This window comes from Colius striatus, chromosome 8 (genome assembly GCF_028858725.1).
Source record: "Colius striatus isolate bColStr4 chromosome 8, bColStr4.1.hap1, whole genome shotgun sequence".
Classification (NCBI taxonomy): domain Eukaryota; kingdom Metazoa; phylum Chordata; class Aves; order Coliiformes; family Coliidae; genus Colius; species Colius striatus.
In genome coordinates this window covers 10,298,134-10,318,004 of record NC_084766.1, presented here as the reverse complement: position 1 = coordinate 10,318,004, position 19,871 = coordinate 10,298,134, and the positions used below count along the sequence as shown (strand labels likewise).

The window sequence follows — 19,871 nt, the reverse complement described above, 5'->3', positions numbered from 1 at the left end:
GTAATGCAGGATACTAAATCATACTGATGTGTTTGGAATTAAATCAAACTTCAATACTTTTGCATAATTTCCTTTGCATAATTCTAAGATTCCAGATTTACTCTGGAAACTTGGGTGCTTAGACATTTGCATTACAGCTTGTTTGCATTTCCTTCTACTTCATGAACGGACAGAAACTATTACTCAAACTACAGCAAGGAAATACTTACAATAAGGCTTTCTTAGTATTTACAGGCAATAATATTCTAGAACACAATAATCATGAATATGACTCTATAAATAGAAAAGCAACAGGATTTTGTTTTCCACTATACAGCAAGGCCCAGTGCAATCTAAGAGAGATCTGGACTTGTGGAATGTAATAGTATCCTGATTTATCCTGATACCAGCTTTGAACTGAATTTGAGTCCAGTCTTGCCATATGTTTACAAATATCCATACATTTAGACATCCATGCAGAAACATTAGTACCACAAAAATGAATAAAGGCTCCTGGAAAGCTTAAAGACCAATGTAACACAAATCTATACAAATAATATTCATCACCAGAGCTATCTTCATAAAAGGCATTACGGTAGAGATAAGAGGCATTATGGTTTTAGAAAGAACGTAAGACTGCAAGATGAGTAATTATTTCTTATGGTTCCCCTGCTTACTTGAAAACTCACCAAAATATAGGAATTAAGAAATCTCTGTTACTTCCTCCCAAAAGAAATCTACTTACCTAACGAACCTGGAAAAGACACATTGGCAAAAACAAAACAAAACAGGGTGCCATTCAACAACAAAACCCTCCCAAAATCTGCCTTCTGTGCAAAAAACATTCTGTTATCTGAATTGAAATTGCTTATGTTGCATTTATATTACCAAGGTCATTTTCCAGATCATGATACTAACTATAATAAACATTTTAGATAACTAAACACAAAACACTGACAAAGACAGAGCACCCAAATGAATCAGGTTTTTGCACTGTGAGTAGTAAATCCTTCCTCTGTAAGGCTAACTTAGATTTGACCCATAAATACAGAAGGAGTCTATTTCTGTCATCTGATATATTTTTCAAGTAAGTTTCACTGAAAGTATTTACCATGAGATATTGCCTGGCAAGACAGACAGACTCAATTGTGCCCTGGAGGTAGACAGTAGATTTCTTCTGTGGATTACTAGGGTCAGGGAAGTGGATTTGAGCACCGGTTCTCTGCATGATATGTTTGATGTTACTGCCATTTCGACCCATCATAAAGAGATGATGCTGCGCTGCAATGTCTAGTTGTGTGCTCACAGGGATCGCAGAAGCCAGGCTCCCAGCTAGGTGTTCTAAAAGCATGGCTGTTCCTTCCTGTGGGGGAAACATAAGAAACCAGTGATACAGTGCTCACAGGCACATCAAATGACATTTCAGGCTGTTTCCTTATTTGCCATGCATTCCACATTCAAGATAAAGACTAATCAATGATGTTTTTAAACAAAACAGATTTGTGAAAAGTAATCAATGGGCTCAACTCTCCTGTTCCCATTTCATGACCAACTGCAGCATCTAATTGCCATCATAAAAGACAGTAAGACAATACTGCATAGTTTGGCCTCAGTAGACCTTCTGTGCCCACATATAGCAATAAAAGTTGATAGAGATTTATTGAGGTAGGTATACTTGCAAAATTTGTCTTTCAATTTCGGCCTAAGTTGTCCTTACTGGCTTGGTACGCCCCCATCCAAGACCATATCAATTTCTCACACTGCCAGCTGTTAACAAGGAAACTTTACTTTATGAAGATAAATAGACTCATAGCAGTTCCTTCACTTGACTGTCAAATTTGCATCTCCCAGTCCTGGTTTCACAAGACCAGTTTTAATGATGGCTAGGGCAGCTTTCAAGGTTATGTATTTGAGTGCACATTGAGCAGATTAAAGCATATTCATGGTGGAGGGGCAAGGTAGGTGTTTTTATGGGGTTATTTTTGGGGGTAGGATGCAGTGGTAGTGGTATAGTTTTTTTTAATTGATAGACAGGAAAAATTAGCACATATTTCAGAATTGCTGGAAACCTGAACAGATGTGCAAGAGATGGAAACCAGATTAAAAGCTCAGACAAGCAATGCTAAACCCAAAACCTAGAACTGTTTTCAACACCTCACACCTCTACCAGTTCTGTTTAAAAAAACCCAAACCATCAGGCTTCAAAAGTGATGATACAATAACATGTACATTGATAGAGCTAAGTAATTAAATTACTGATACACATATTACACGCAAAGAGCTACTAAAAGAAGACAGGTTACCTTCACAGCACTAGTGTTATTTTGTGACCCTCTGACAATGACCGTAGCACCATACATTCGAGAGCGTTGTTTAAAGGAAACTGAAATATTGTATGTCTGACATATATGCTGAATTGTAGGAGAATTAGGATCTGGGATTGGTTGGAGAATTCCAGCAATAGGCAATTCAAACATGAGTACCAATGGAAGCAGCTCCTACAACAACAATGAAGAGCAAATATTGAAAACTGAAATCATACTCACTAGAACTACAATGATTTTATCACTAAACCATAATGTATTGTCATTGATTATTAAAGTGACCCAATACAGTCACTGCTCAGGGTTCACTGATGACAACATTATCATCTCTGGAGTTGGAAAAAGACATCCATTTTTCCAGGGACTTCAGAGGTTTGCATTAGCTTTTTCGTGGTTTTTGGGTTTTTTCCAAATTAGCAGGATATTTGGCACCTACAATAAAGCCAGATGATTTCCATACTTAACCATGCAGATCTACAAACAGTTCAATATTTATAAACCTTACCAGAGAAATCTCTATCACAGATTAATTTAAGCTCTGAAGTTAGCTACAAAGCTACATGTCAGCTGCTTTCATGACTGTCAAGACCAAGACTGGATAAGTGACATATCTGACTACAACAACTGCAAAGAAGCTTAAAAAATGCATTAGGTTTATAATTATCCATGCCAGAATACACATACGAGTCAAAACTAGAAGGTAAAGATAGAAAAGTGCTATGAGTGGAAAATGAAACTGAAATCCATCAAATGATTTACAGAAATTGCACATAAAAGTGGTTAAAACCAAAAAGGCATCGATTGCCTTTCCTAAGTCATTGACTCACACAAGATGCCTGACCTTCTAAAGGCCATCTCTGGAGAGTAAATTAAGATGCAATTTCGAACATAGTGTGACACACTTGACATCTCGTTTATACTGTAGAACTAATATTCAAAGTCTACCTTGGGCTAGTTAAACACATGGCCTCAATGTGAACCATTCCATAACCACCTTTGCATTTTACTCCTATGGGTATTCACATTTGTTTCTTTATTACTGCCGTCATATGACAGAGCCAGACAACTCTAGGGCTCTCAAAACTAGATAACTTTTCTCCTTTCTCATGTTTTCAAGGGAACACTATACTGAAAGAAACTGTTACCCGAATTCTAACTCTTGCAGATTCAACTCCAGCTGGTTGTCCTGCAATAGACACCTGGAAAAACAAGAAGATAGAAAACATAGCATGAATTTTCAAGTAAGGCATTGAAAGAGTTATTCAGATACCTGCATTCTCTTTCTTTTTTAAAGTATTTTAAAGAATCCACATTTATTTCATGCTTAGTGATATCCTAAGCGTTCTCTAAATAGCAGCTGAAAAACAAAACCAGTTTAAGAAGAAATCTATTAATACTATAGCATCTTCTGTTACACAGGCTTAAGCAACTAGAAAAAAAGATACATCAAACAGTACAGTTGGGATGAATTAATGGAATTACTACTGTGTACATATACTCAATGCTAACATTCAATAACAATATGCTTTCTTAAATGTTTTGAAATTGCTCTATCTTGCTTATCAGCCACTAGGATGCAAAGAGGGAATTCTAAATACAGTGATGTAAGGCTTAAAAAATAAACATTCCAGAAGTATAGTTCAAGTTCAAAGACTTATACTAAAAAAAACCCTGACTCTTACAATAGGACATGAATTTTTGCTTAGCTATCCACCCAGCTGAGCTTTCAACTAAGTTATATCATAAACCAACAGTACCAAGAAATTAATCCATATGCTAAATAAGCCAGGTGTTGAGCAGGAAAAAAAAGATACAAAAGCATTGCTTTTCATACTGCTGCTCTACCATTCATGCTACGTTGTTGACTTCTGTATGCTTGAAAAAACTGTGGCTTAAAAAATTTAAAAGGATAGATGAGCCATCACAAATTGCTTCCACCTGGTTTTAAACATTTGCTCACTTAGGAAGTCCTGGGCTTTCCACAGAGTGTAAATAACAAAAACCTACTTCTCTGAACATGAACTCACCCCAAACCCACAAACTGATGAAATAAGTTTCGAAGTGTTTTATACATTTGGGAGTTACAGTATAAATGAGTTAAATATTCAACAACACTTACTTGGTTGCTTTTTTCTGCTTGATTATTTCTATTTGAGTCTGGAAAATGGATATGGCATCCTGTTTCCTCCATCACCTTTTTAATGTTATTGCCACCTTTACCTATCACATGAGAATGTTCTGTATGTGAAACATCCATCTTCAAGGTTACCCGATTGCTCTGGAAATCAAGCATCCATGATTAGATTTGTTCACAACAGAATGTGAGTAATTTAGAATAAGGTGACTTAAAGAATGACGCTCAAAATAGCATTACCAAAGTATTTTCGCTGTGGCTTAACTGGTTTGATTTCTACTCAAGTAAGACACTTTTAATATGGACCACAGTCAGCTGCTAACATGGGAATAAATATGCCAAAGATACATCTTGTCTAATGCTTAAGTCTTTAAAAACGCATCCCAGCTTATATCTGTGATTTAAATGTCCTTTTGCAATCCTAATTTATTTTAATTCTGTGTTCTTTCAATTACAGTCACACACCCTATGCTATTTCTATATACTTAAGACGTAGACAAAGTGCTTAAGCGAGCATTTACTTGTAGCATGTTTCAATATCTGTGCATACACCGAGGAATGTATTGGAGACTTTGTTTTGGAGCATCCATAAATATCTTCTGTTTAAGTGTGCCCATTTAAAGAGATCAACGTCATCACAAATGTAGGGGTTCAGGTGTCATTCTAAATAAGCTAGTTCTTACTTTTGTGTCCAAAACAGACATGATTTTTTCTTTTGCTTCTTTAACATTTTCCTTTTTTCCAGAGACTTTAATATGGGGATCTATAAAAGAAATAAAGAGTCGTAAGAAAAATTTAGTAAATTATCTATAAAAAATTTCCTCACTGCTTAAATTTGAATTAATGTACAGTTCAGTGATGAACTGTACCACCAACCTTTGAGATTCAGCTAAAAAAAAAGGCATGGTTCCATCCCTTCAGGTCCATGACTAGAATTATCAGATGTGTTTTAGACATAACCAAACTTAAAACAGAAATCAAATGACAAATCACAGCATTACGAACATTGTCTGCAATGCAATTACATATCCATGCCAAGTCTTCTCAAGCAAGTCTTAACAGAAGACAATTAAAAGTTTTATGACAGCCTTACTCAAGCTTAACACTAACAACATCTATGAAAAAACTTTGAATTCGAGCCCAACCTCATGATCACTTCATTATATTTAGTCTCTAGAATTATCCTTCATAGTTTTGTCCTAACAACAAAAATCTCCCCACCAAAACACCTTCTGATTTAAGTTTCCAATCAAATTTACATGACACTTTCATAAATCACAGAATCAAATCTCTGATGTGTCAAGTACATCAATTAAGATTTGCTACTAAGCTATATACCCAGGAGGAACATCAGCTGATGGCAGTTTTTGCCCAGCAAGATATAAAACAATGATTCTATAAACACACTCAGATCATTGTCCTTAGACAGCAGGAGGTGTTGTGCTGAGCCGTGTGTGCATACATCTGGGTACAGTTCAGCATCCTGGAATATACACCTGGTTGAAAAACACAGAACTGACTTTGGAACTAAATCAATTACTCAAACAGGGTATGAAAATCACACAGATAGCTCCGCAGCACCATCTGGTGTCCAGAAACGTAAAGTGCCACAAAGCAAAATTTTCAGTGTAACTGTTTTTTTCCCCTGTGATGGGATGAACAGTTCTCAAAGCGAAATTCTAAACCCTCTTCTGGCTACTAAATAATCTAACTGGTTCTGCTAGACAGATACATACATCTTAGGCTATATGAAATCTATTTCCAGTGGCAGAAGAAAACAGCCATAAGACAACATATCTGCCTTTGCCATCATCTCAATGATCAAACTCGCCTCACTACTAGAGAAAAGCCAAATACAACAACTTTAGATTGTAAAACTGTTGTACTCAATTGAAAATTGAAACCGTTTAAGCTGTGCCTGGATACTCTTTACATTCCAACAATAAAGAAAACTTCTACTCTTTTCCACTGGGAAGTTCCGAGCACATTCAGCTGGGGATACAGAACCAATGAAGGAACACAGGATTCACTGCCAAGTTTCATGAATGTCAAGAAAAATGCAGCATTTTGAGTTCTGAGAAAAATATATTTCCTTTTAGAAAATGGAAAAACTGTAGTTGCAAAAACATTGCATGCACACAGAATCTACAGAAGCTCCAAAAATCTGCTGCTTCAGCCTTTTCACAATGAAGCACAGTAAAAAAAAAACCCATACACCACCAACAAAATAGTCTTAAGGGCAAATTTTCTTTTCTTTTTCAAGTTGACAGTAAGTCATGTGGTTCTAATGTGTTTAAGCTGTGAATGATATTTGAAGTGGATGTCGCGGGCAGAAATTGCCAGAGGCTGATTCTAGCACACTCTGTATGTTCCAAGTGCTCTTTAGAGGCAATCAGGACAAACACAAAACCAGACCACCACTTTGTTGTTTACAAATATGTGAAAAATCAACCCCATATTTTAATACACATTTGGTTGCAAGTATGAAACATACCTGTAAACAAGTCTGGTACCCTATTAGTATGAAAGAAGATGACTACCATTCCATAATACTACTTGTTTAGCCACGTGTGAAAATACATTTTAGAGTATCTTTTTCTCCATTTCTCATCTCAGGCTTTTTTGTTGATACTGACAGTTTCAGAAAAAAATCCTGTATTTCTACATTTAACCTTTCTTTGTTCTTTTTGGAGAAAGAAAAGCTTCATTACCCACTTGAAAAACAAAGGCAAAGAAGAAAACAAAGCAAAGAAGAATCCACTGATGTCAGTGACAATCCTAAAATATGCTATGAAATCCTTCAAAATTGGTCTTAAGTACCCTCTCCTTACTTGACTTGCTCTCAATGACACAGTGGTTGGTAATGGATATGAAGCAACTTGTTTGTAAGTTAACACAACTGTTTGAGACTTGCTCACTCTTTACTTCAAGGAAATATGATTTAGATATGACATCTACATCAAAATTGAGCATGAGGAGAGTTACTGGCAACTTTATTTAATTCTTTGAACTGGTTTTGCAGGAGTTGAAAGTATATTATACAAAATATATATCTATACAAATAATTATGTATGACCTGCAGGAAAACAACAGGTACTCAATACTAAATCAGTGAACAAACAGATCACTTCAGGAATTGATTAAAAATGTAGAGGTAATTAGAGGATACAATCTGACTTTGTGTATATTACAGATACTTAATTTTCTTAAACATATTTCTCTATGGAATCAATTATCTTGTTTGCATTGCAGTTCCTCTGGAAAATGTGGTAAATTAGAGAATTGTCAGCTCTAATGGTTCATCAGTTTCAGCATCCGAGATCAGTGCAGGATTTATTTTCTCTGGTTCTGGTGCATCGATACAAGGGAGTAATTAAAACAGTTGACTAAGGATTTCTAAATGTTTTCTGAAGTTATTGCCACCAATATAGAGCCAAAGACATTAAAAATAGTTCCAGACAATTTACTACTGCTTGGCACCACAGACTTAGAGTGTTCAGTACTTGCATATGACAAGTCTGTTTGCTATTGTATTTACTTCCTTGTGTCACCTATTTTCCAGATGCCATTATTTACTCCATGGATTAAAAGTTAATTTTTTCATTTGGGAAGAAAATTACTACTTTGCCTAAGTACCATGACAAAAATATTTGTTGGATAAAGATCTATATTTAATATTGGAAATAACTAAAAGGTGCAATTGTTGCAATGCATTCTTGAAGTTCAAATCAAGACAAATGGCATTCTTAAAGTGTGAAGATGATTGTTAGGCATAGAGGTATAGCAGGTGTAATGTGTGTACAGTGCTGTCAGTATAGATAAGCATAAAATCACCCTCTCGTCAGCATCTAGACCAACTCGACTGACCACAGCACCTGCACATAGCTTCAACTGGAATAAGACCACCCACTGTGGTGCATCCTGTGCAATCTGATCCAGGTTAACCTGCTTTAGCAAGGCTCTAGACTACATGTCATCTAGAGGCTCGCTTCAACCCTTACCATTCTGTGACTGAACAAGGCAACTGATTCCACAGAAATGGGTCTTGCTGCAATGAAGGCAACAACACCACCATTTCTGCCCAGGTGACAAATGGCCCAGAATATCAAGATGTTACACCATACTTCATCTCTGAGGAACACTGGCTTTGGTATCTATTTTTACTGGAACAAAAATTTTGCTTTTCCTTTCCTTGTTCTCTATTTTAAGCTTTTGAATACAACTGGAAGTATACTTTAAATAAAATTAAAGCAAAGAGCAGATATCTACTGTGAATGGAGAAAAGAGACACTAATATTATATCAAGTATTTGTAAATGCAGAATAAAGGCTTCTTAAGAAGTTTGTGTGCTAAAAGCACATTACTCTTGTCTTGTGAAAGAGAAAAACTGTCCTTGTATAGCAAGCCATCTTTGAATTTAATTTGATGGGCAATATATTTTTCCCTAAGAATGGAAACAAATTTACTACTTTCTCCCCTTGCCTCCTTCTCAAGAACAGGGCAGTATACACATAAAATAGAAAGCTGAAGTTATATGACCAAAAATGTTGGAAATTTTTCTCACTCTTTATTTTGCCAGATTGCTGCCTTCAACCAGTAGTCTTCTATTGCTCCTATCCTCAAATTCCTCACCCCATGCTTTGGCAGTTTCCACCTCCTCAGTCTTTGTCCACAGCTGTACCAGCAAGCATCCAGCTTTTTTGCTACTATTGTGTGCAACATTTCAGTAAACAACATAAAATTCCTCTAAGCAAAAATACATCTCTGCTAGGGCCAATGAATCAACACTATTTTTTGCCAAGCAAGTAGTACTTCAAATAATTGGAGACATTTAACTGTATAGGTCTCTCCTGCAATTCAGACATGACATTTAGTATCTGGAAAAGCTCTTCAGGACCACAGCTTGTTTACAGGATGAAGAGACTTGACTTAAATTACAGAAATACCACTATTCCAAAAATAGTTAGACAACTCTGCAACACCAGGGCAGATGACAGTCATTCTTAATAAGTAGCTGATTAGGATCTGAATAGCCCATGAGTATTACTGAATTTGAGCAATTCAAAGAAAAACAAAGACAAAAGAGACTTTGCATTTTTAAGGACAAGTTATGAAAACAACAAAATTACTAGCAAAGACACACAAAACTATATGAGAAGTTAAAAGAGAAAAGGCAAGCCAAATGAACACATGTGACTTGGTATGTTCTCAACTGAAAGAGGAAGTACATTATTTACCCTACAAGAGGTTCAAATACAGGCCTATAAAACAAGTGAATTAATCAAAAAGGTCAAGGAGGACTTCCTATTAATATAGAAAAAGGATAATTGCATTGAAACAATATATTTAACACTTTCAAAAACATTAGGAAATACTGTGTGTACAGTTCTTGAGTGGCTATTCACTGACTAAACTAAATGGATTGATGATATCCAACATAGACTTGAAACAAGCTCTATTTATCCCCATGGAGAAGAAACATTAAGGCCAAAAGCATGCAGCAAATGCTCAAGAAAAAAAGGACATTTGTTCACTTGGCACTTCTTGCTGTTGGCTTATCGGTTTAGAAGAATTCTCACCCCCTGTACAATGTATCTAAATGCCAGAAAAAAAAAAGCTACCCTTACTTTAAGGTAGAATACAATGGGTCATTTCCTACTGCAGACTGCTCCTGTATCCTCAGATGTATCACTCAAGGACATGGGCTTTTTTTGTTTGGGGTTTGGAGATTTTCCGTAGTTTAAATTAGACTGCATCATCATCATTTCTGAATGAGATTTCAACTAGCTAACTTGGGCATGATCAAAAGCCTACCCAAGGGACCATACAACGCAACACGGGCTGCAAGCAATTAATAGTGTCTTCACAGTAGACATATCCTGAGGCTCTGGGCATTCTAGGGGATCTTTTTGTTGTGGACAAACAATTGATTATGAAATGTCCTTGCAAAGAGCTAGAGACACTGCCTATATGTGTGCACACATTTGAAAGATTCTTTTCTCTTGTCAGAACTTTGACTCTTAAACTTCTGCCCTTACCAGCATCTAATTCCAAATAATCTTTAGAAGAATTTCTCTTCTACTCATACTATGAAAAGCAAACTAAGAAAAAGTACATACTTGCTGCATTGCTTCTGTAACAGCTCCACGGAAAACAGTTTACAGGCAACCCTTACCTCTTTTTACTTTTGAGTTGCTGTTATGTAGTCACTTGAGGAGCATTAAACATCAAAATGCTTTTCAATCCTGTGCTACAAACTGTATGGTGGTGAAGTCTGCTATTCCCACCTTACTTCTCTCCAGCATTTATAAAAATACATACATATATATATAGATAGATAGATAGGCACATAGATACTCGCCAAGCTGAGAATAAGTAAAACACCAACCCTTCACATTCAAATAAATGCTTTGCAACATCTGGTAGTGCAGATAAAAATCTTGTTTCTCAAAGATCTTACAATGTAGTTCAAAAAAATCCCATCTTTAGAACCTGTAGCAGGTTACTTTAAGTAAAATGATTACTTAAAGTGAACAACCCATTTAGTGCAATCTCACAAGCGAGAACAAATAAAACCAGGTGCATTTCTACATTAAATATTAGCTGAATGTGACATTTGCATCTCTTAGCAGCCTTGAACCATCCCAGGAGAACACTGAAAATTAATGTTCAGAATACTCAGAATTAAGTAAAAAAATAAACAGAAACATCAGATAAGCTTTAAAAAAATAGATTACCTGTACAACTTATTATTTTTGGAGAAATAAGCTATTGATGACTGGATTTCGGACCCAGTGACAGAGGAAATGAAGTTGAAAAGACTTCTCTTAAAGTGTAAGCAAAGACGTAAGATAAGGAAGAGGTAACAGAACATATGGCAATCTAAACAGAAAAGTGACCAAGTTTGAAGGGAGAAAGGGAAAGCCAAGGTGGAGAAGAAGAAAACCTGAAAAGAAGAAATAAGAATTAATTAATTGTAATCACTCAGAGACTCCACTTCAGCTACACATTTTCAGACACACAGTTTCAGGACACAACAACTAGCTTAAATTTCTTATTTTACTTCTTCTAAATAAGGTCACTAGGGACATGTTATAAATGCATTCAGACACTCAAAGACACATACTGTAATTCTGCTACTTCTTTGGCAGTTTCTCCTCAGCCTTTAGCAGCCTCCCAAAGCAAGGCAACCTCTCAGTAAGAACAAAGTCTGTTACATCTTATTTTTTCCAATGAATTCACAGTTCATTAATTAAATGTCTGATACCATTGTATCTCAAAGCACAAACACAGAACCACAATGCCTGGGAAAGAAAATAAGAAATAAAGGGAAGAAAAATACTATTGTATTTTAAGATCAACCTAATAGAGTACTTCAAAGACAACCCACAACATTCCTATCAAAAATAATAGCATTACCTCTTCATTACACACATTCATATTCAAGGTTATAATTTTGATGAAGAAGTCTCCAGATAATTTTAGTTTTACACACACATTTGCAAAAATCATTGTGTCTGTGTTTTGCTCAATAAGAAACCATTATAACATTTGACTCATGAGCCTAAAAGCATGCCTCAGGCTCAACCTTCATTGCAAACTCCTCCACATCCAAATCTGAGTACATTTGCTCTGCATCTTCATGTTCCCTCTTATTGCTGTGCCTTTTCACGTCCTATTGCTGTAACTGACCGTGTTCCACCACATGAGATGGTTTTTATACAGCCATTGGAAAAGACTAATCCTGTGTCTGGAATAGGAGGATGACGGTAGTCTTCAGTAAAGTCTACTGCACTAGATATACCTGAGTGAAAAGGACAAACAGAACTATCCTCTTGAGAATCAGTATGAAATTAAATGTCATCAGAAAGATGGAAACAGCTGGATCTTGACAGTACATCAGACACCTTGTGACTGAAGTCAAAGACAGCTGAACATAACATTTTTGGTTATTATTACAAACACTCTATCAATTCCTCTGCTTTAGGATCACACTTCTACAGCGTACAATAGATTCTCCCTAGAGGCTTCCTTCTCCTGAATGTTTGTATTTTAAGAGGTTCTTATTTCAACTGTGTTCCTGAAGAACATGGTGAACAAGTTTTTTGTTCTGTTTGGGGGGTTTTCTTCCCCTTTTTTTTTTTTTAATTTTAGATTGAGTAAAACAATTCCATAAAGAAACCTGTGTACAGTCTTGAGAGCTAATGAAGTAGCAGCAACAGCTACATTAATCATATTAATATGACTTTTGTTTCAAGTTATAGCAAGGCTAATCAAATCATGTATTGTATTTGTCTTTCAAAGAGTAGTTCTAAGCTCTGCCCTCTGAGCCAAAGATCGGGGGTACAAATGAACAACATTCAAGCACTTAATCAGCTGCCAAATAAAAATCTGAAGTGCAATGAACATTGTGAAAAGACTCAATACCCCAGAGATTAGCAGAACACCTCAATGCAGAGACCCCCACCAACAAACAGCCCCTGCAAGAGCATGAGATTGCAGGCAGGTCCTGATCAGCTACTGTTGAAGCAAAACAAGAAGTACCTCAAAAGCTCGAACAGGAGGTTTGTGTGTCAAGGTAAAACACAGAGTGGTGCTTGCTAAGGCTGGAAGCCTAACAGCACAACTAGCTACAATCAGTGAATATTAATGATTATATACAACCTGCTGGTAGATGCTGGAGAGATGTTTCTGGCCATCAGGTAGTCTGAAGCAAATATCACACCCACCAGGCACAAGAAGTCCCAACAAATAGTAAAACTATTTACGATATAACAAACTACTGTTAAAGACAGAGCTTAGAGTGCTAGCAGACCCTTTATTCTCATCTTGAACACACATCATTGACAGTACTTACTTTTTCTTACTTACAACAAACATAAAAGCTGTGCATTTAGAAAGTCATCAGCTTATTGCTCATAAATCCCAGTTCATGGTGTATCTGCATCAGTTACCTATGTGGTGCTGGTACACGGAGCATGCAAACAGCATAATAAGGACTCACATCACCACCATACAAAGGTCTTCTCACAGCACTGACAATTCAGTAAGACTCCAGGCACATATCTCAGTCCGGTACTGATATAATGGCTCTCTAGTCCTTCATGAAAGACAGCTCAAGCGCATGCAGATCATGCTGACTGCCTATCGCGTCTTTTCATTTACCAGATAAAAATAACTCTGTTTACAATAGATAGATATCAAGGATGAAAAATCTTAACTCTTTTTTAAGCTATAAGAAGGCAGTCTTTCTTTTTGAGACAGAAAGTTAGATCATTGACACATACACTAAATTTCTGCATCTTGGGTTTGAAATGTCAAGTGTTAGATGCCAATAGGTAATTTAAAGTTACGATCATCAGTGTATGAAATGATTACAGAATTGCTAATTGTTATCAACTAGCTTCTGACATTTACTGGACAAAATGTTGAGGTTTGTTTTGTTTTGTTGTTTTGGGGTTGGTTTTTTTTTCAAAAGCACAAAGTGTGGGCTTGGTTTGGTTTTTTTCACAGCCAGTCTGGTAATGCAGTAGCTTTTCCCATGTACCACAGCTGTGCAGGCTGTAGTGGCCATGAAGAAATAAGCAAAAAGTAGAAGCAATGTTTCTATCTTCCTTCTAAATTCATCTGTGATGCAATTAATCAAGAAAAAGCTGAGTCATCTAGAGGAATTATTTATAACTATTGAAAACTTCAAGACGTTACATGAGCAATTTGATATGAATACTGAATTACACATTGCATAATAATCTATATGTCTTGGCATTTAGCATGGAAAGAGTCATATGGCACTGTAACAGCTGTGTATCTTACATTAAAATGTTACTCTTATTGACAGATATGAAATTATTTTCTCCAGAATGACAGGCAGTTGGAGCTGATCTGAGAAGCAAAACTTCATCTCCTGAAGCCCAGCAACCTACAGTTTCTGTTTTTCTTTTTAGGGAGGGATTCATGCCATGTAAACACCACACTGCCCACACACTTTTTCTGCAAGAGTAATTTCTTTTGTTATATGCTTAAAAAAGAAGACAGAAAAAAAAGATATCATGTGTTGCCTTTTAAATCAGGAAATCATCCTTGAGATGTTATCACATGAATTTTCTCTGTATCTCTTCTGTTCATCTGTCTCTCTCCAGTATGAGGCCAAACAGCAAGTCTCATCTCTGGAAAATTATTTGTTGTCTATCTGCATGATGTCAATTTCAATAGTCAGCCCACAATAAGCTATTTCAATTTCAACAGAAGGATGTTCTAAAGTGGAACACTATGTCAAGTCTCCAGTTCACAAGTAAACACAGCATGGAGCACATTGCAAGGTATCTGCTACTGGCTAGAAGTTCCTCCTAATCCAAAACCAATATGTCAGCTAATTCCAGTTTTTGCTCAAATATTGTGACAAATTTGTACTCCTAAATAATTTAATTACAATGATAAGAGTTTATACTACTACATTCCAAAGCTTGAAATTTCAGTTTGTACTAGTTACTGCCAAGAACTCTCATTGGATGTTGAGCCCCTCGGTAATTCCCTTCATATTACAACTCTGTTTGTATTTTGGCTCTCCCTTATCTGTCTGAGTGTTAGCAAACTGCTGCTCTTTACAGAAAGTACAACAAGTCCTGATGAAAAAAAATAGAGAAGACCAAAACTTGGTTCCTACTCTTCTTATAGGAATAAATGCAGCTCAAACCACTTTTCTCTAAATTTACTTCAAGTATTATACCCACCTGCTAGCTCTGTTGCTACCTAGAATTTGTTTCCTTAAATCCTTCACAAACACCACCACAAATCTATGGCACCTTGCTCTGAGCCAATACAAATTAATGATTTCACATTTTTTGCATACAATCAGCATTCACTGCTGTAGGCACACCTACCCACCCCAAGCACAGAAGAATTGACAAGCTCACCACAAACACGACAAAAGGATCAAGCAAATGTGACTGACTTGAAAAGCTCTCTCAGTTGTCATCTACGCTGCACGCAAAGCAGGGAGAACTAATTGATCTGTCTGGTTTCTGAAGTGGTAGCAATCTGGAGGCTCATATAAATAACTTCAGTAAATGAAGTATTTGCTGCCAGCTGCTGGCATAAGGGATGCTGTGGATTTGTGCGTGTCTAGCTGCTCAGATCTAAGAGAACCAACACGAACTCCTGTGGCCAAGTTTCAAATAGCCTGGGACAGTCTCTTCTGTTCATTTAATTATTGCAAAACAGGGAGGAGTCATCTATGCTTGGGTCGGCTCCTCCCGAAACAAAGACAAATAAATGAACTTGTGATCTAAACACAACAGTCCTTTAATTTTTTAAGTACACAATTATAGGGTTTGAGGAATTTTTCTTCGGAATGAGAAACAGTATGCACTGACAGTTTCTCATTTACAGAGAAAGTTAATAAAAAGCAGATGTAGCTCATAGTACAGTGACTGAAAATCATGCTGTAATTACTCTGGCATTCCAAACAATAAACACAGTGTCAGCAAGAGACTTACTTTAAATCTTTAAGTCAATTATGTATTGATTGCCTTAGCAACACATTACAGAAAACGTTTACCATTTGCTATATTGTGTTAATGCAACAGGTAGTCTGTAGGTTAGTTAGGAAGCTTAGCAACGAGTGAGTACCTAAGGTGAACATTTGGAGAACTTCTGAAACTACAAAAACTCTTTTCCTCAATATCCTCACAAGCCCAACATCATAAACACAGAATACAGCAGAACTTTACCAATTTGATATTTCATCCTGAGGAAAGCAGGTACTAACAAGAGACTGGGTGTTTTTCAGACTGCAAAATATGCAAATATTGTCAAAATAGAGACTAACTAGACTAGAAGACAGTAAGGTATAGGAAGCTTATGCCTTCAGGTAGAGAAAGTGTTTATCTAGAAAAATGGTGGCAGTATCTGAGATGCTGAGAAACTCAAAGAATGTTGTCTTTGATTTAAGTTCTACATTCACAGTTGAAAACAAAAAATTCCTAGTATTAGTCTTCCACTAAATGTTTCTCTATATCTAAAAAAACCCATCCCACACACAGACTCTTTCCAGCATCTCCTACCAATCCATCATGTCCTGTCAACTTAAACCAGGAAAATACTGAGCAACAGCTACAGACAAACAATGTAAGACAGTTGAAAACTGTCCCCAAAATTTAGCTATCTAAATATTTGTGGGAGAGATACATTTTCCAGTAAGTGTAGAGATGTCAAAATCAAATTCTGGCCCACAAGTACATGAAAACCAAGTAAAAACTGGTAATCCACTCAATAAGAAATTTACACCATATTCAAAAAGTTGCCTTCAACTGATCTTACTCTGACAAATTTCCACCAGAATTAAAGAACTTTGGGAAATACACTTGGTAGTAGCAGTGAACAAAAACAAGTAAGAGTCACTCCAAAAATTACCTGAAAACACAAGACTTACAAAACAAAGACACTGCTTGAGAGCAACTGAAAACCCATGACCCAGCAACTCTCCATATGCTACTTAACTCCTGAAAGTAATGCTGGGTATAGGGTTATGTCAATGTTTTTATTTGCAGCTATGGGCTTGCATACCTCACTATCTAGAACTTCAGCCTGTCGATGCCAAAAAAGAAAATCCCCAAGCTGTATCATTATGGTGATTAAGCCAATGGCAACTGAAGGTCAGCAAGTGAGGGGGAAAAAAGTCCATTATAATAGCAGAAATAGAGATAACCAACATTTTCAGAACCAAACACTTCAGTGGCACAAATACAAATCCAGTATCTCCCAGGAGTCTCAATTTACTCATCCAGCCCTCTGGAATCACAGTCTCTTTAAGAGAGGCATGGTAGTAGCTTTAGAAAGCAAACTGCCTACTCTCACAGCAGTTTCAGAGCCTGCCCTTTCAACTCAGCACAAGTCCAAGAGCTGCTGCTCTTACAGCTCCCTTCTTCCCTGCTTTGGCAAGTGGTGAAGCATGGACATGCAGAGCTGTTATATGCTTCCCTATAATCACTCACTGATCTACTCCAAACATGTGCTCCATACCCAAATGGCTCTTCTCCACCTAATAAGGCAATGAACACCCCAGGGAAGTAGCATTGCTGAGCTACTGCACATAACAGCTTGGGTTCAAAAGGCAATGCATTTGGGTTCCCTGCCATCCCCTAGCAAAACCAGCTGGGACAACACAATATTCACCCATTTGGTTTTAAATACTATGCACTGCTCATGGCAGAACACTGGTTGTGAAATAATACAGATACACATGGTTAGTTCCTGTGTCAGGAACTTAAAGCGAAAATGTTGTGCAGTCTCACCAGTGAAGAATGCACCCCCAGCACCCATTCTCTCTCTCTGTGCTCACATCTTTTCCAAGCCAGCACAATGGCTAAGGACATCGCTTGCAGATACAGATTTAGGAACTTAAATTTAGGCATTCAAATGTAAGTTACCACATGTTCATTTCCAGCTGCTACTGAAGTAAGCAATGACTGTGGTTTCTTATTTGTGAAAATGTCAGAAAAGGAAGAAGAAAAAATATGCAAAAAAAACCCCACCTGGTAACTGGTATAATTTCATAGGTGAAACCTCAGCAGTATTAAGTTGCACAAGATAAACATTTCTTTTACTTACAAACCATAAGCCTTAATGTATGTTCCAGTTTGCTTTATTTGGGGATAGAGCATCACTCTCCAGTGCCTGTTTAACTGTACATACTGACATTTAAATCCCTTAGTTCAATACTGTGCACCTGATCTTTCTCCTCCAAGTAGCCTGTGTTGTTATTGATTTTGCAGTGTTTGTCCACTTTGTTTTGAGTGTAAATTGCATTATATCAACTTGATGCCACTTGCAAAGTTTAGAAATACAAGTCCATCAATCAATCAATGAAAACACTGTCCAGTACAGGACAGCAGTACATCCAACACAAGGAAAGATGCTACATTTCAATCATCTTAAGGATGGGAAGACACTGGATCTCCTTAGGTTTCAGACAAATTTCCAGCAAGCAAAAGAGAAAACAAATCCTGCACCCAAACAGTTACTTCAATGGCTTCTTCCTCTCCCAGAAAGTGTATGCTCATCCTTAAAGTTCAGATTTCTTACAAGTGACCAAATGTATCCCTACAAGCAAGTCAATTCATGTTTCTAATTGTCCAGATGGCAGCATCCACAGTCTGAAAAGCTGACATGAACTCACTGCACTTCATGAGAACAGAAACGGGAGGTGATAAGTAAGCGCAGAAGTGTATTTTGCACATGTATAGCTTTGCTTAGCTATACAAATTTATTGCTAAAAACTTGGTGTGAACTGTTTGGCATTGAAGTATTTTACGCAAGTTCACAAAACAGTTTGTGTTTCCTTGAAGCCCAGTATTTTCTCAGCTTACTTTCTTGGCTATTTACTCTCCTCCAGTGTTGTGAAACCAAAAAGTTCACATTATTTGACACTGCTCTGGACACTGATCTAGTAAGCTGGACGAGGGTTGCACTCAAATGTAATCATTTTTACTGCTGTCTTGTTTCATGTGCACACATTCTAATGCTATCTTGTTATTTTTATTAGAAAGTGCCAATATACTCAACTCCCATGGACTAGAAAGTAACGTTTTGCATTCCCAGTGCTTTAAGTCACACACACGCTTTGAGGAAAGATGAGACAACTGTTATATGTTGAACAAATCGAAATGGCAGTTATCTAAACTGCATCTTTATGGAAGTAGCACAAAGATCAGACATGAGAATAGTGACATGTTAGATTTTTAATCGCTGGTCTAGGACAATAATGAAGTCTGTATTGATACAGTGGTGTTTAGTAACTTTTCCTCGGCATATTCGTCAAGTAGGAACCTCAGAGTTTTATCTGATGTAATTTCTAAGACTAGGATATGTATCAGAAGTTCATGTCAGACACCGACAAACACTGAGCTGTAAATCTCACATTCACTTCTTGGTATATGTACTTGTACCTGGTCCTTCTCCTACATCTTCCTCTTCCCACCTGTTTTCCCATCATCTTTATACAATCTTCACCATTTACTCTTTATGATTCCACTCTTTCAAAAGCCTCATTTCTTTATGACTCCCACTCTAAGCTCACGTTTTCCAACTCCTTTGCTGAATCACATCTACCTTTCTCCAGCTGACCGCAGTCTCTTCATGAGTCTTGTATTTCCTTCCTAATGTCTTTCACCTCCTCCATACTACTTAGTTCCCTTTCTCACAGCTTTCCTCCCATTAACAAGAGACTATTTACCTTTCCCATTCACAGGAGTTAATACAGGGAGTATATGTTGCCAATAGACCTCAGTGACTAGTCCTGGTTGATAAACATTGCCAAATGGTATCAGTCTCACTAGTTAAACTGTACCAATTCAGCTGCTTCGATTGCTGCTGCAGAGCCAAAAACTACATGCTACCAGAATTCTCAACAAACATTTACCATAAAGTAACAACCT

At 36.9% G+C, this 19,871-nt stretch overlaps 1 protein-coding gene across 2 annotated transcripts in view; it reads right to left on the bottom strand.

Moving 5' to 3' along the window:
- The window catches only part of BICC1 (BicC family RNA binding protein 1), a 104,765-nt gene that overhangs the window by 22,489 nt on the left and 62,405 nt on the right, over window positions 1-19,871 (bottom strand). For both annotated transcript variants that reach the window (XM_062001645.1, XM_062001646.1), the window contains exons 4-8: window positions 5,121-5,200; window positions 4,423-4,581; window positions 3,449-3,502; window positions 2,283-2,477; window positions 1,091-1,342 (exon numbers count right to left, since the gene is read on the bottom strand). In XM_062001645.1, coding sequence (XP_061857629.1) covers window positions 1,091-1,342; window positions 2,283-2,477; window positions 3,449-3,502; window positions 4,423-4,581; window positions 5,121-5,200 — 740 coding nt within the window. The remainder of the gene's footprint in view (window positions 1-1,090; window positions 1,343-2,282; window positions 2,478-3,448; window positions 3,503-4,422; window positions 4,582-5,120; window positions 5,201-19,871) is intronic.